Source organism: Podarcis filfolensis (assembly GCF_964270895.1).
Source record: "Podarcis filfolensis genome assembly, chromosome: 1".
Classification (NCBI taxonomy): Eukaryota; Metazoa; Chordata; class Lepidosauria; order Squamata; family Lacertidae; genus Podarcis; species Podarcis filfolensis.
This window is the reverse complement of record NC_139604.1, coordinates 108,039,636-108,053,324: the sequence shown is the minus strand read 5'-3', so window position 1 is coordinate 108,053,324 and position 13,689 is coordinate 108,039,636. Positions and strand designations below refer to the sequence as shown.

Below are 13,689 nucleotides of genomic sequence, written 5' to 3'. Positions count from 1 at the left end.
ATCTTCATCATTCACCTGAGATCAGCAGGGCAGAGATGTAGCAGTTGGAAGGTCATTTAGTGCAATTTGGAGGCAAAAAGGAGCTGCTATGACAGATAGTTATGAGAAATCAGCAAAGCTGACAGAGGCTTTTATTGGGCCAAGCGAGGCAATTAAGTTAGAAGCACAAGCAAAGGGAAGATGAATTGGACCCCTGACCATGTTTCTGTTGAGATGACGGCCCATGTCCATTTGAAAAGAACAATTTATGCTTGGCGGGTGCATTATTGATACCAGAGTCGAGCAAGTTATTTTAGATGTGGAGCTGGCTTCAGCACCTTGGAGAGTTCATAATACTAGAAGGCAGTCTGGGAGAGAGAGTGTGACTATGGAGGTATTCAAAACCAAAACCAAAACCCAACTCAAAATCAACTCCGTATTGTCCCCTTCTTTGAGCCCATGATGAACAATAGGGTGGCCACCAAATTCAGCCCTGGTTCCTAGCTCCAGCTCGGACAAAATAGAAGGATGTAGATATTCCAGCAAAGCCCTATCAGATTTCCTGACATCTGCAGGCCTTGCTAGATCTGTGAAAATATCTGTTGGCACTGGATTCTAAAAGCAAGCACACACCAGTCCTCAGAAGCCTAAATACTTTCTGCAGCCTGCATGAAATATTATTCCTCCTCCCTACTTCTTGGATGGTTCTTTATTGATGCATTGATGCTATACTGATGTATGAAGTCTTGAATAAAGAACTCTCAATGCTGACATGCACCAAAGACATGATTATTATTAGAAGTCTCTCAATTAGCAATGAGTGAACCTGTCTAATTCTAGTTCATATCACTTTTGCATTTGTCTTACCTGTAATTCCATTTTACAGTAATCTGTGAATCTTTTAATCCTCGAAATAAGTATTCAAATACACATTTAAATATCTATTTTGAGCAGTGTAAACTGCCAAGAACTGTGCCACAGCATCAAGAGAAGTGCAGAATCCTGTGGATAGTTTTGATCTCTGTTTTAGTAAAAGAGATGAAGATCAGGATATTGCATACAGGAGATCCACAGGGATCAAATTATTCAAGCATCCCCATGCTTGACTGGCTTAGCTTAATGTGGAGCCTTGCAGAAACAAGCTCCCTCCAGTTTAGCACCTCTACATGAAATCATGGGTGGGGACATTGCCATTATGGTAATACTTTGCCTTCATAATCAGAGGCAGCAATACTTCTAAATACCTGTTGCTGGGAGATGCAGGAGGGAAGCATGTTCTTGTGCTGAGGTCATGTTTGCTGGTTTCCCACAGGTATCAGGTTGGACAGCTGTGAGAACAGGATGCTGGACTAGTTAGGCCATTGGCTTGATCAGCAAGCTCTTTTTAGGTTCTTATGACATAAATTTTAATGTAAACCTATCTTATTTGTACTTCCCGAAACAATATGCGAATGGAAACACAGCTATCTTTCAAAATAAACTCTTATTTGAATATTGCGGTGCAGTCTTCAGTCCAAAAAGTTGTACACCTTAGAAGTATGCATCAGAATACATACAGTAGTGAAAACTAATATACAAAAATGCATTATATTAAGAGGAAAACACTTGCAAAAATGTGTTTATTAGGAGAAACTTGCTTTAAAATGATGGTTATTTTTCATGAGCACTTCCTTATTTTTAAAAAATTGCAAATGCATGCAGAATTGTGGCTCACTGAATTTAAGATTAGGCAACTGAAAAGCAGAGAAATCAAAACAGATCCACCATCCTGACCTTCTCCAGTATCAAAAAAATAGCAATTAGCAAAGCTATATGTCTCCATGAGTCAAACAGATTGCTGGTCCAACTTTAAAGTGTCACAAGAGAAATCCCAGCAGGAGTGAAAGGTTTTGGAACTGTTTAGTTGAAACTTCCTATCACTCAATTCCTGGGCCATCTGGTGGCAACTGGGAAGAAAAAGAATAATTATTAAAGCAGTTGAGCTTCCTTCAGTATATTTTATGAAAGAGCTACAAGGGTAAGCTTTGAAAAATCCTGCTCTTGCTTATGCAGTTATTTAACATTACTGTCTATGAAACACTGGCATTTACACAAATCACACCAGCTCCATCTAATCAAAGCCATGTCAAAAGCACAACCAATGACGGTTATATTGCTTAAGCTGAGAGGGCGGGGTGTCACAATTTTAATGCCAGGAACAGAGTGCTTCTGAAAATCAAAACTGAGTTATAAAGGAAACCTGCCACTTCTAATCAATACAGGTCTCTGCCTCAGGCTAGAGAGAATGACATGTGACAGACTTGCTTGCTGCACTAAGTGAAATATTAGGCAATCCGGTGAGTGTTGTTCTATAGCTGGTAGGGGGAAACTGCAGAAGAGGAGAATATAGCCTGGAATATGGGTGACTGGCTTTGGCTGGGGATTCACACCCCACTACCCAATTTGAACCAGTGTCAGCAGTGGAGTTTGTGCCAGATTGTGAAACGGAGGATGTAACAAGGGTGTGCCAACACCCAGCTCAGGACAAAGGAGTGCACTGCAAAGGTCTCCATGCATCACCAGTCAGGTACATCAGGTTACATGCTCAGATCCTTGTGAAGTAGGGGTGTGGACCCTTTTTCTAACCCTGATCTAAAGGCAATTCAGCCCTGGAAGCTGGATTCTCCAGATGGAGAATGCTCTTTTTAGTGTAATATGAAGCAACTCCACATAGAATAATCACATACATCCCTCCGGTTCCTTTAACACACTCAGAGATATAAAGTCTATTTCAGAAGTGTCTAAATAACCCACCTAAATCTTCCTCTCGGGAATTGTTATTGAGACAACTGAGTTTAAAATTTTCATGTTTTTCCACAATGCTCCACAGCTCAGCCTATTGTAACAGCCCCTGGATAACAAGCTTGTAACACTGCTGAGATATGTCTCCATGCACAGCTAAACTCCACTGGAGATCAGTAGGCAGTCATCTTCCAATGAGAGGCAATAATGAGCATATTAGGAAGGTTGGATAACAATCAAGAATATGGGCCTGGGCTTATCCTTTTAACCTGCTTCTGTTTTTCTTCCCTCCATCATTTTTTTTAAAAAAGAAACATTTACACTCACTCTCTCACACACACACAGTTTCTATTTGTAGTATGGATTTATTCAGCTCACCACACTGTCTCCATCAAATAAGGCTTCTAAGGGATCTTCAGAGATGACTGCTGAACTTGCTTCCATCCCACTGATGTCAGTGGATGCATGAGACTATTGTACATGCAGATACAGCATCCACATGTTTGCAGATTCACATGGGCACTGATACCACCAGGGGATGACTGCAGTTCTTGTGTCAAAATGTTGCACGCAACAAGCTGTCACAAAAATTACTCCAATCAGCTTAGCCATTTCCATGTTGGCCAAGGTGACAGACAGGAGTGGCAGGAGAGAAATTAGTTGATTCTACTAGGGAAGAGGAGTGCACAATTCAGGCACAAGGATCAGATCTGCACGTACTTAAACACTGACACATAGCAAAAGTCTATCAGAGTGGGGAGCTGTTGTTAAAATTTCACACAGCCCCATGTTGCTAACAGTGACAACGTTTGGGAATTAACTTACATTTCAGCTTCGCAACTACAATCTCATGTGGATCTAGGGAGCATTCCTTCTTGGTTTTAGGCTCCTTTGGGAGGAGGGGGTGGGATATTAATTAATTAATTAATGCAGCAGTGGGGAACCTACCACCCAATGGATGTTGCACTCCACATCCCATCTGTTCCAGAAAGGCCAATGTTTCGGGAAAATGGAAAGTGTGGTCAAGAAACATGGGTAGCACCACAGGCCACCCTCCTTTGCCCTAAAGGATGAAGAATTTGCTACTCCGAAGGGACAGAGGTCTTTAGCATTTTATTTCACTTATCAATCCCAAGTGGAGCCACAACCAATTTTTCACCCACCAACATTTGGGAGATAAAAGTGAAGTGGAAAGAAAACACCACCTGTTTGCAGCTGCTTCTTTCCCTGACTTGTCATTTAAAAAACAAAAAAAAAAAAACAGTATTTATTAGAATTCCAACACATCAAATATTAAATGCAAAACAGTCATTCTGTACCGCAGGAGTGTGGTTAGCACTCCATCAGCTGTCTGATTCATCAGCCACCCCCTTGCCATTTCTAAGCCATTTTTAAAATATGGTATTTGTGAGTTAATCCCAAATAATTATGGGAGATGCAGGAAGCAAGACACAGAGCTGATCAGATCTGGCTATGTGACAAAGACACAAAGCCATATCAGAGTGAGGGCAGCAAGAATGCCATAATGGCACCATGCAGCTAAATCACAGCGAGGGGAACTATTTTGTTTGGTTTCACAAGCCTTGCTGAAAAATTGCTGGAATGGAGGAGGGTGCATTTTGTAAAATGTGTCCCCCACACCCCCAGCTCCAGCTTAGCTGTGTTGGGCAGATGGGTTCACAGAATGCTCCTCATTCATTCTAAAATACAAATATCCCCCTTCAAGTCATCATAATTTCAATGGAACTTCCTTTCTACACATGGGCTATGAGGAGTGTAGATTCAGAGCAGACAAGAAAAGCCTAAAATTAATCAATTCCTCCTGTGTCTTTGGAAGTATCTCTCTTTAGTCTGACTCTCGGGGGATATTCATGCCACAGACTTAAACTGATTTCAAACTCATTCTCTTCTCCAGGGAACCTGAGAAATTGTATTTCTGCAAGAGGGGCAAAGAGTCTGTAACAAAGAATTCTCAGTACCAAACAAATCCAGAGTTTTTCAAGTCAGGCAAATATACAGCCAATATACATTTGAAACACAGATGGGGCCTTAGTACCATGAGGAGAACAGATGAGAGGGAGGGAGAGGATATCCTTTAGAACACTGATAGGGAACATCAGGCCGGGGGGGGGGCTAATGAGACCACTATTTGGCCCCCGGGGCTCTTCCAGGAAACTCCCCTTGTCCTTAAGGCCAGGTCTCTGAACAGCCATTTTTCATGCTTTTTCAAGCACCTTTGCCTGTCTGGAACCTGTCACTCAGCTGTGATAATGCCTCTCACTTACACTGATGTGTGGGGTATACGTCAAAACCTCTGACTTTTGCATAGCTCGGATACAGACTACTGGACAAAGGTAAGCAGCTGCTGCTTTACTAACATTCACCTCTGCCTCTGACCACTCCGTGGCATGCGGCGCCTAGAAAATTGCCCACGAAGAAATGTGTCCCCTGGGCTGGAAAAGTTCCCCCATCTCTGCTCTAGAGAGCTTTCCTCAGGTTCTCTCTGTGGACACCTGACGCAAAACAACTCTTCTGACGTTGATTCTCATTATTTTCAGGGCTAATTCAGTATCCCTGAGGAGTACACAAAACAATATGTCAGGCGGACATGCTTCCATACAAGCTCTTGGTCTGCATCCCAGCCTGATGCTTTGCAGTTGCTGAGAGGTGTTTCGGTGCTTCCTGAGGGGAACCTAAAAGCTCCTTGGACAGTTTCCACAATGGAAGACATTGCTCTCGTTTGGCATGCGATGCTACAAAAAACCAAAAGCGCACTTCTGTATGAAGGCTGCTGCAAAGACTTGGGATGTGAGAAAGGGAATGAAAGCCAGTGGAAATATGAAGCAAAATGCCACTTCCAATATTGCTCCTGGGATCTATAAAAGCCATGCCACATTTTAACTTTTGCTTCTTATCTAGGTAGAATACAGAGTAGTAGTAGAGGGATGAGGATAGAATGTTTTTCAAGGATTGCAGGAATGGCACAGATTGTTGAAAAGAGAGGTACAGACAGTGTGAAGCAAACAAGATTGAAGAGAGCAGGATAGGGTGTGTCCTGGTCTCCTGAGCTACAATTTGCGTGATTTGAATTCTATCTCTTTCAAATATACATACCAAGTCTTTCCACTGAGTTTGCAAACAGCACTGAAGACTACTACCTGGTAAAAATGTGCAGCTTACAAGTTTATTCATCAACAGCTAATGATACATGTGGATTTATTTCCTGCACCCCATACCCCTTTCATGCATATTGTTTTGATCTGTAAGGTAACAAATTGAGCACATTAGAAATAAATAGGTGGTAATTAAACAGTGGCAAAAGGGGGGCTTTTGCTAAAGCAAATCAACTGTCAGTGAAGTGTACTGGCAATGAAATTGCAGAGGCCACCCCACCCAGGCACAATGTAATTGGCCCCAATAGCAACAGGTACAATTATGAACATTCACCTTCTCAGTTTGAAAAGGAGGCAAAGCTGACCCATTTGGATAACCCTTGGGATGCAGAACGTCAGACATTACCAATGCAACATGGGAACTGAAAATGCAGGCGTCGCAACCCCACCACAAAGTTAACATTAAGGAATCTAGCTTAGAAGCGTATGTGGACACATATTCAAGAGAGAGGCGCAATTTGTTTTTCCTGTTGGCTGAACGAAAAACCTGTTTTAACAATACCAATCAATAATGTATTGCAACCTATAATTTGAACATACACAGAAACAACAAAAACAAAGGACAACTAATCAATGGCCACCTGACAGATGTAGCAACAGACATCTGTTTGGTGTTTTACTGTTTACACATGAGCCCCCTGCAGGTGACTGATCTGCTGCAAGCCAGGCACTCCTGGTCATTGGTGCAAGAGTGGTTTTTAAAAGGCCTCCACATGGTCATAGCCAACGGGAAGAAAAACGGCATATCCATCTGTGATCTAACTACCATTTCTAAGTAGATTTATTTAAATATTCATAACTTATTTGCATCAGTAAGTAATGTAGAACACATCCTGGATCAACAGTGAAATTAGACAAAAGCTTTCCTCGAGCCAATACACATCTCATGTCACATCAATAAAGCCACAGATCAGCCCTTCATTGGTCTTTGCACTAAACGGGATATTGGGCAAGTTGCAGCTAATTGTGCGAAGGGTACCTAGATAGACTATACTTTGGCTAATGTCCCAGGGCTAATCCACATGCTACCTGTTGCTACTTCATTTCTTCTGCCTTTCTCCTTCTGGACTCACACATGGAAGAAGAATTAAAAGGGTGCTGGTGACACTTGCAGAAACTTCCAAGGTCAGGAAAACTGCAGCAATAAACCAAAGCATCTCTGACCATAGAGGCCAGTGCAATTGTTCCACGGCAGCAGTTCAGACATGTGAGTGAGGGGAGAAGGAGAAGGAAGATGTAATATACTAAGCCCCTAAATTTTCAGCTTAACTCATCAAGATCCAGTTTAAATAAGCCTAAGCTAGTGGAACAAAATATCACCAACTATACTGGATGGCTCCATGCCGTTTGGCTGCCTAGTTTACAAGGTCCATTGCTGCACTATGAAGTTTCTCACAATATTATATCATCTTATGACCTATTGTGGACACATGGGAACCTTTGTGACCCAAATTACCTGACAATACATTACTTGCCAGCTGTGTTTGAACAGCATTTCCACTCTGGCCGAATTAACAATACATACACCCCTGTTAGCATCTGGATCACATGGCACTCAGGACAGCAAGGAACTTGTGCAACATTATTGGAAAGATGCTATCCACCCCAGAGTGTGTTGGAGAACTGTAAGAACAAAATCTGCTATTGCAAAAAGTCCAGTCCCAAGCAATCATTTGCAAGCATAACACAACCAAGGACATACCTTTTGCAGATCTCAGCACAACAGGTTTAGAGCGATCATTGTGAACTTACCTTTCTCGCTCCTTTCTGGAGACATCCTCCTACCACAACCACTTCTAAAACACCAGCACAAGAATGCAAGAGACACCTGGCTGTTGACAATTCAAATCTGCTTTTCCTTGTATGAGTGGGGCCACTTTTGACACATTGGTCTTTAAAGACAGGAGCCTTTCTTCAGAACCAGGTCACTGATGACCTTAGCAAAGCCAGGAGGGCCAATATAAAGGACTTCAGTGCCTTCCAGCATTTTTCTGTGACATTTTCTTTATAGTCTTTTTAGTGCCTTCTCTAGAAAACAGGCATGCTTACAGCCCTCCCTACATGATGCCTGCATACATAACATGTGTCTTATGATGCACATTTTAAGGATCAGAAGAAACCCCACGAAGAGTCACTTTCACTCACATCAATCTGCCCTCCAATTGCCCTATATGACACCCTATCTGTTGATTCCTGAAGATTAAGGAAGTTTTAATTACAGACTCAGAAATGAACTTGTTGACAATTTGAAGTCTGTCTGAATTCATTAGTGCCAATGGGTTCTGTAGTGCTTTGGAATCATGTGGCCCAATTCATTAGAACCCAGAAAGGGCATGATGTCACTAACCCTTTTAGATCACTCCACAACACTTATTTAAACACAGCTTCATAGGTCCTAGGGTTGCATTTTCTGTGTAAAGTGGTTTCCTAAGAAGCATGCCTATGATTGACAAAGAAGTGTGTCTCACGGGGCACTGTGGGGCAGATAAGTGCCATGCTAAAAAAAGAAAAAACAAAAATTAGGGGAAGGGAAAGGAAGAGGACAGCCAGAAAAGGCATCTTTTTCCTGGACAGAGCTTAGGGCATATTTACTAACTATAATTGAGCTGTGAATCTCTGCATAAAAGACAAAAGTGGGAATAATTCTGTGCCTATTGATATACATCTGGCTGCACTGCATTTGATTGGGATTTTAGAACTAGCTATCTATACATGCATCAATTCACATGCCACAGAGCAGCTGGAAGATTGCAAGTTTTAATGTTCCCCGATGCAGGGAACACATGTGTGTGCACAGAAAACTACCGTATTTTTCACCCTATAGGATGCACCGGCCCATAGGACGCACCTAGATTTTTGGGGGGGAAATAAAGGGGGAAAAATTTATTCCCCCCCCCCAGGCGCAGGGCTGGGGCAAGGGAAGCCCGAGCTTCCCCCGACCCCAGCCCCCAGAACAGGCAGCTCACCGCAAGCCGTGGGAGCCTCTCGCTCTCCAGGCTTCAGCAAAAGCCTGCATTCACCCCATAGGATGCACACACATTTCCCCTTGATTTCTGGAGGGGAAAAAGTGCGTCCTACAGGGCGAAAAATACGGTACCTTATGAGGAAAAAGAATTCTAGGCCAAGTTTCTGATGTGCCAATTTTTGACATGTGTGAAGCAATTTGTTTTGTTTGTTTTGATAGGGTGCAAAAGAAATTTATCCAAACAAATGATATCTCATGTGCAGTCCAAATGGCATCACCCAAGGGGGAAAGTGTGTCACACACGTCTGCTGCATTTGTGGATCAGCATCAAATTCCTGCTCTCCCAATGATTTCCTCACACGCACCTTGGGTTTCCCCACATTAACACTAGATAAATGTAGTGTTCCATATAATGATAGTTGGAGTGACCAAATTGAAAGCAAGATTTGAATGACTAAAGGATGACTATACCCTTGTAGGCTCATGAAACACCCAGTTCCCATCTTAAACATGAATGTGGTAAAGTCACCACAAGGTGATTTTAATGTGTCATTTTTGCTTGAAGAATACATCTTCTAAATGCCATTATGAGTTCTGTGGGGAGAGCTTAGCTTTCAGTGGATCTCCAGGACATGCTAAACTCATTCTCATTATACAGAAGGGCAGTCAGAAGATCCATTTCACAGTGACTTTACCATGTCAAAGATGACCATGAACACAGGACCAAAGTCCAGTAGCAACAGCACCATGGAGCCACCCTCCCAACACCAGCATCACTTCAGCTTGCCTGGATGGTACTGGAGCAGGGAAGGGAAGGAACCAGGTCGTGGCTGCAGAGATGCACTGGTGAAGCTAAACAGGCACTCCCACCAGAGCATCCAAACTGCCCATCACTCCAACACTGTCTACGACAGTTTCACTGATGCTGGTGTCAGGAGAGCAGTTCCACAGTGCATATCGACCACACTGGCTACTACTGCCAAAGTCTACCAACAAGTGACACCTTAGCACACAATCACCAACAGGAAATTGTGAACATCATTTGCAGAACCAAAAAGCCTACAAGAGTTCAGTTTGATACCTTTTCAGCTTTTGCAGCCACTTAAGACAAGACTAAGTACCGGACACTGTGGCTGGAAAACTTTTAAGAAGTTAATGTACTTCATTTAGTAAAACTCTGATTACTGTCTAGCACACACAGTTCCATCTGGATGCTATAAAAAGAACATCAATAGCCCCCTTTCATTTCATTTGTCTTTAAATATGAAAACAGAATGCACTCAAGCACTTTCATATTAGATCAAAGGAAAAATAATTATCCTACTCTTTCTTCAAGTAATCTAGCTTTTAAAGCTAGTTGCCTAGCAAGATGATGAGGCAGCTCCGACATTAGGATTCACACCCAGTGTTAAGCTACCAAACCAGACATCAAATGCCTTCTAGGTCCTTGCAAAATCCCATATAAAAAGCTGGTACTCACGATCATTGCACTGGTTCCCAGAGTAGGAAGTCATGGAACAGTCACAAATGAAGCCTTCCCATTGCTGGATGCAGATGCCTTGGTTGGCACAGGAGTCTTCTTGGCAAGTGGTGCTTGGTCCTGAGATGGGATAGTGAGGAAAGCAAGAAAGAAAGAGCAGCGATTGGAAAAGAGTCATAATACAAGACCATTATTTATTGTCGTCATGCACCAAAGAAGAAAAGGAAACCAAACACTTTTTTTTTTCCTATTTCATGGACATGCAACAGAAATCCAGGACACACAGAAGACATGGAGAATTGCACACTCAGCAACAAACAGAAAACTGTGGCACGCAGCAGAAAGAAGGTGTGGAAGGTAGCATATTCCCTCTTAGGCAGGCTCAGAAGAAATGCTTTTAATAACTGAAGTTTGCCCTCCCCACCATGCCAAGAGTCACCATAATCATCCTAGTTCTCTCAACAATGCAGCCTGATTCTCCAAGTTGTCTATTACTTGCCTCCTCATGATTGCTTTTCATCAAGGATGGGATGGGATGTCCTTTGGGACTCCCAATCATTTCTTCAATGCAGGTTGGAAAGGGAGAAGGGAACTGACAGTTCATTTCTCTAGTAAGTGTCCACTTTATCCAAAGACCTATCAGCTGGTCTTTGAAAGGAAAATGTTTGGTAGGATCTGGTACAGTGTCAGCTCCTGCTCTTTGTTGGTGCCTTTGACCCTGCCTCTTGATCCTTTGTATCAATGCAGTTTATTTCCAGCACCAGAAATATGAGAAACAAAAATTGGGATTAGTCATTGGATTAGTTCACACACAGGCAGAACTGCATAGGAAACAAAGGGGGTGCACTCATATTTTGAGGATCCAGTTGCAGACTGCAGGTAGGAACCACTGCTTTTATGCTCATCTGCCATAGGAGATCAAGTTAATTCCCCATTATTATTTAATGCTGTGCTTCAGTTCCTCTCCCTTAAATACAACAGCAAAAACTGTGGAGATTTCAGGATGAGGAACACACTTTTTGACTTGGTCCAAGCCACTGAGCCATCTGGGTGTAATGAATTAACAGCATCCTCTGAGATTCATCAATCAAAGGGATTTTTTCCTCCTTCACTGTTGTGGAAAGAGGTGAGATCTGCCATGCACAAAACAGTTTGTCTTGCTATTTTACCAAACTCAGCAGATCTGAAAGACTAGAAAAAATGAACTCTCCCTTACGACCAACAACAGAGAGTTGCATTTTGGATCAACTAATGAAGAAGAAAAACACTCAGCAGTTTACACTTCTGTATTTTCAACAATGCTCTTATATCCATCAAAGGAACAGTAGAGGGATTCATCTGGTATACTACTGACCAAGAAAATGCTGAAACAAAGGCAGGTGCAGCAGAACTTAATGGGCTGGATCCAGAGTTCCAGTGAGTGGAATTCTGCTTGGGGGACACTCTCTCTGGAGGAATGGCAGAGGAAACTTTCACCAGTTCTGAGGGAGGCAGTTTTAGTCAACTCCTCCTCCCCCCATACCTCCTGAGAATCTGCTCTGTGGAGTTGAGGTACCCTCTGGTACATGCTGTAATAAGCAAGGGGCTGCAGCGGGAAGCAGGGACTTGCCTCCTTTACTGGATCTCAGTTCCTGGCATTTGATCCATCCTTTCCCCTGTGCAAACTATTCCTCAGCCAAGGGCAAAGAAAATTCATCAAGTGATGAGTTCAGATGGGACAATGAGATGAACTTTACTTGTTGACATTCTGCTTCTTACAGGGCTGTGAAGAAGCAGAGGAGTTCCAACAGTGGTGAGGAAAACTAAACCTGACTTCCCAGGCCTAACCCCTCACCTGGTTCACACATGCAAGTAAAACCACTTGACTATTTTTCATTTGACACCAGGCAGCTCATTGGGAAAACTGACTCCACTGAACAGCAACAATGCTGGGGTGAAGTTCAATGGGCTAAGGACCAAGAACAATGTTTTTTTTGAGGGGGGACAGTCAAAATGTTCCCCTCAAAAAAGAGGCGAACCTGATTAAAATTGTATTAAAATCCAAACTGAGGGATACTTCAGAGTTTACCCCTCCTTTGAAGAGGTGCCCCACATGAAAAAGTCCACCCCACAAGGGACCCTCTTTAGCTAAGTCTGCTTCACAAGGGGATGCCTTTTGTCCCCCAGCCCAGGAAAAGCCATAGCTCAATGATAGAATATATGCCAGGTTTCCAGGTTCAAGCCCCAGCATCGTCAGGTATGGCTGTCAGCAATTTCCTTCCTGAAGCTGCTAGTCACTGTAGTGAATACTAAACTGGATGGGTGAAGGCTCTGACACAATATAAGGCAGCTCCCTATGTTCCAGTGTTCCTCAAGGGCATCATTTCAAAGCAACCTCATAACAAAGCAACAAAAATGGGAAACATGTTGTCCTGCTGTGCTTGAAAACATCACCTTTTTTGCATGTAAGTGCCTGGGAAACACGACTGGTTTCACTTTAAGCCTCTCTGTGTATGGCTATTTAGCTTGCATCCTTCTGTTCAGACAGGCAGCAGGCTGGCCTGAGTGGCATCAGCAGGATGGGAGTGGTTCAGGATATCAACACACCAGGGGCAGAGGGAGATACAAACCTAGAGCTTCTGTCAGGATTTGAGCTGCTGTGTAACAAGCCTCAGGAACACCTGCAGGCAACGGCAGTGCTACCATCTGCCCAGCTGCAACGGCAGTGCTACCATCTTACAAACACAGTGCCTGTGAGTGATTTCATCTAAGGAGATGGGCTGTGACAGCAGCAAAAAAAAGGAGGCTCCAGGCTTACAGGAGAAGCAGCTTTTGGATTTTACCCTCTTGCCGCTTTTCACAAACAACACACCTGTTTCTCTTTTATGGGGGCATACTTTGTTTTATTGAACTCAAAGCAGGTATTATTCTCTGGCTGGATTCTACTGACATGAGCATTTTCTCCATGGCTCCTCTACTAGGGAGTTAACTGCCACATTCATACACACTGACACCAATGACCAAGAGGAGGAAGTGTCCAAAGATAATCTGAGACTCCACCTCAGATTCATCCTACTAGATCAGCTTTCCTTCTAGTACCTTGCAAGTTATAATTTCACCACTCAATGGGATTTAAGGGAGGATTATGTGAGGTGGGCTGGGGAGTAAAGATGGCATAAGCTCATATGAACTATGGGCTTCTCCAAGCAACCTGTTTATGGATCATTCATCCTAATTTGCTTGTGCAAAGCTTATGCAGAGGTTAAACTATGTTAGGTCTCTATTGAGCTTTTGTTCCGATTTAAGTGTATCTGTTATGCTAGGAAAACATA

The 13,689-nt window shown here is 42.9% G+C and overlaps 1 protein-coding gene across 26 annotated transcripts in view; it reads right to left on the bottom strand.

Moving 5' to 3' along the window:
* NRXN3 (neurexin 3) overlaps positions 1–13,689 on the bottom strand; it is a 1,197,396-nt gene that overhangs the window by 619,250 nt on the left and 564,457 nt on the right. For all 26 annotated transcript variants that reach the window (XM_083609454.1, XM_083609464.1, XM_083609467.1 and 23 more), the window contains one exon: positions 10,379–10,498. In XM_083609454.1, coding sequence (XP_083465580.1) covers positions 10,379–10,498 — 120 coding nt within the window. The remainder of the gene's footprint in view (positions 1–10,378; positions 10,499–13,689) is intronic.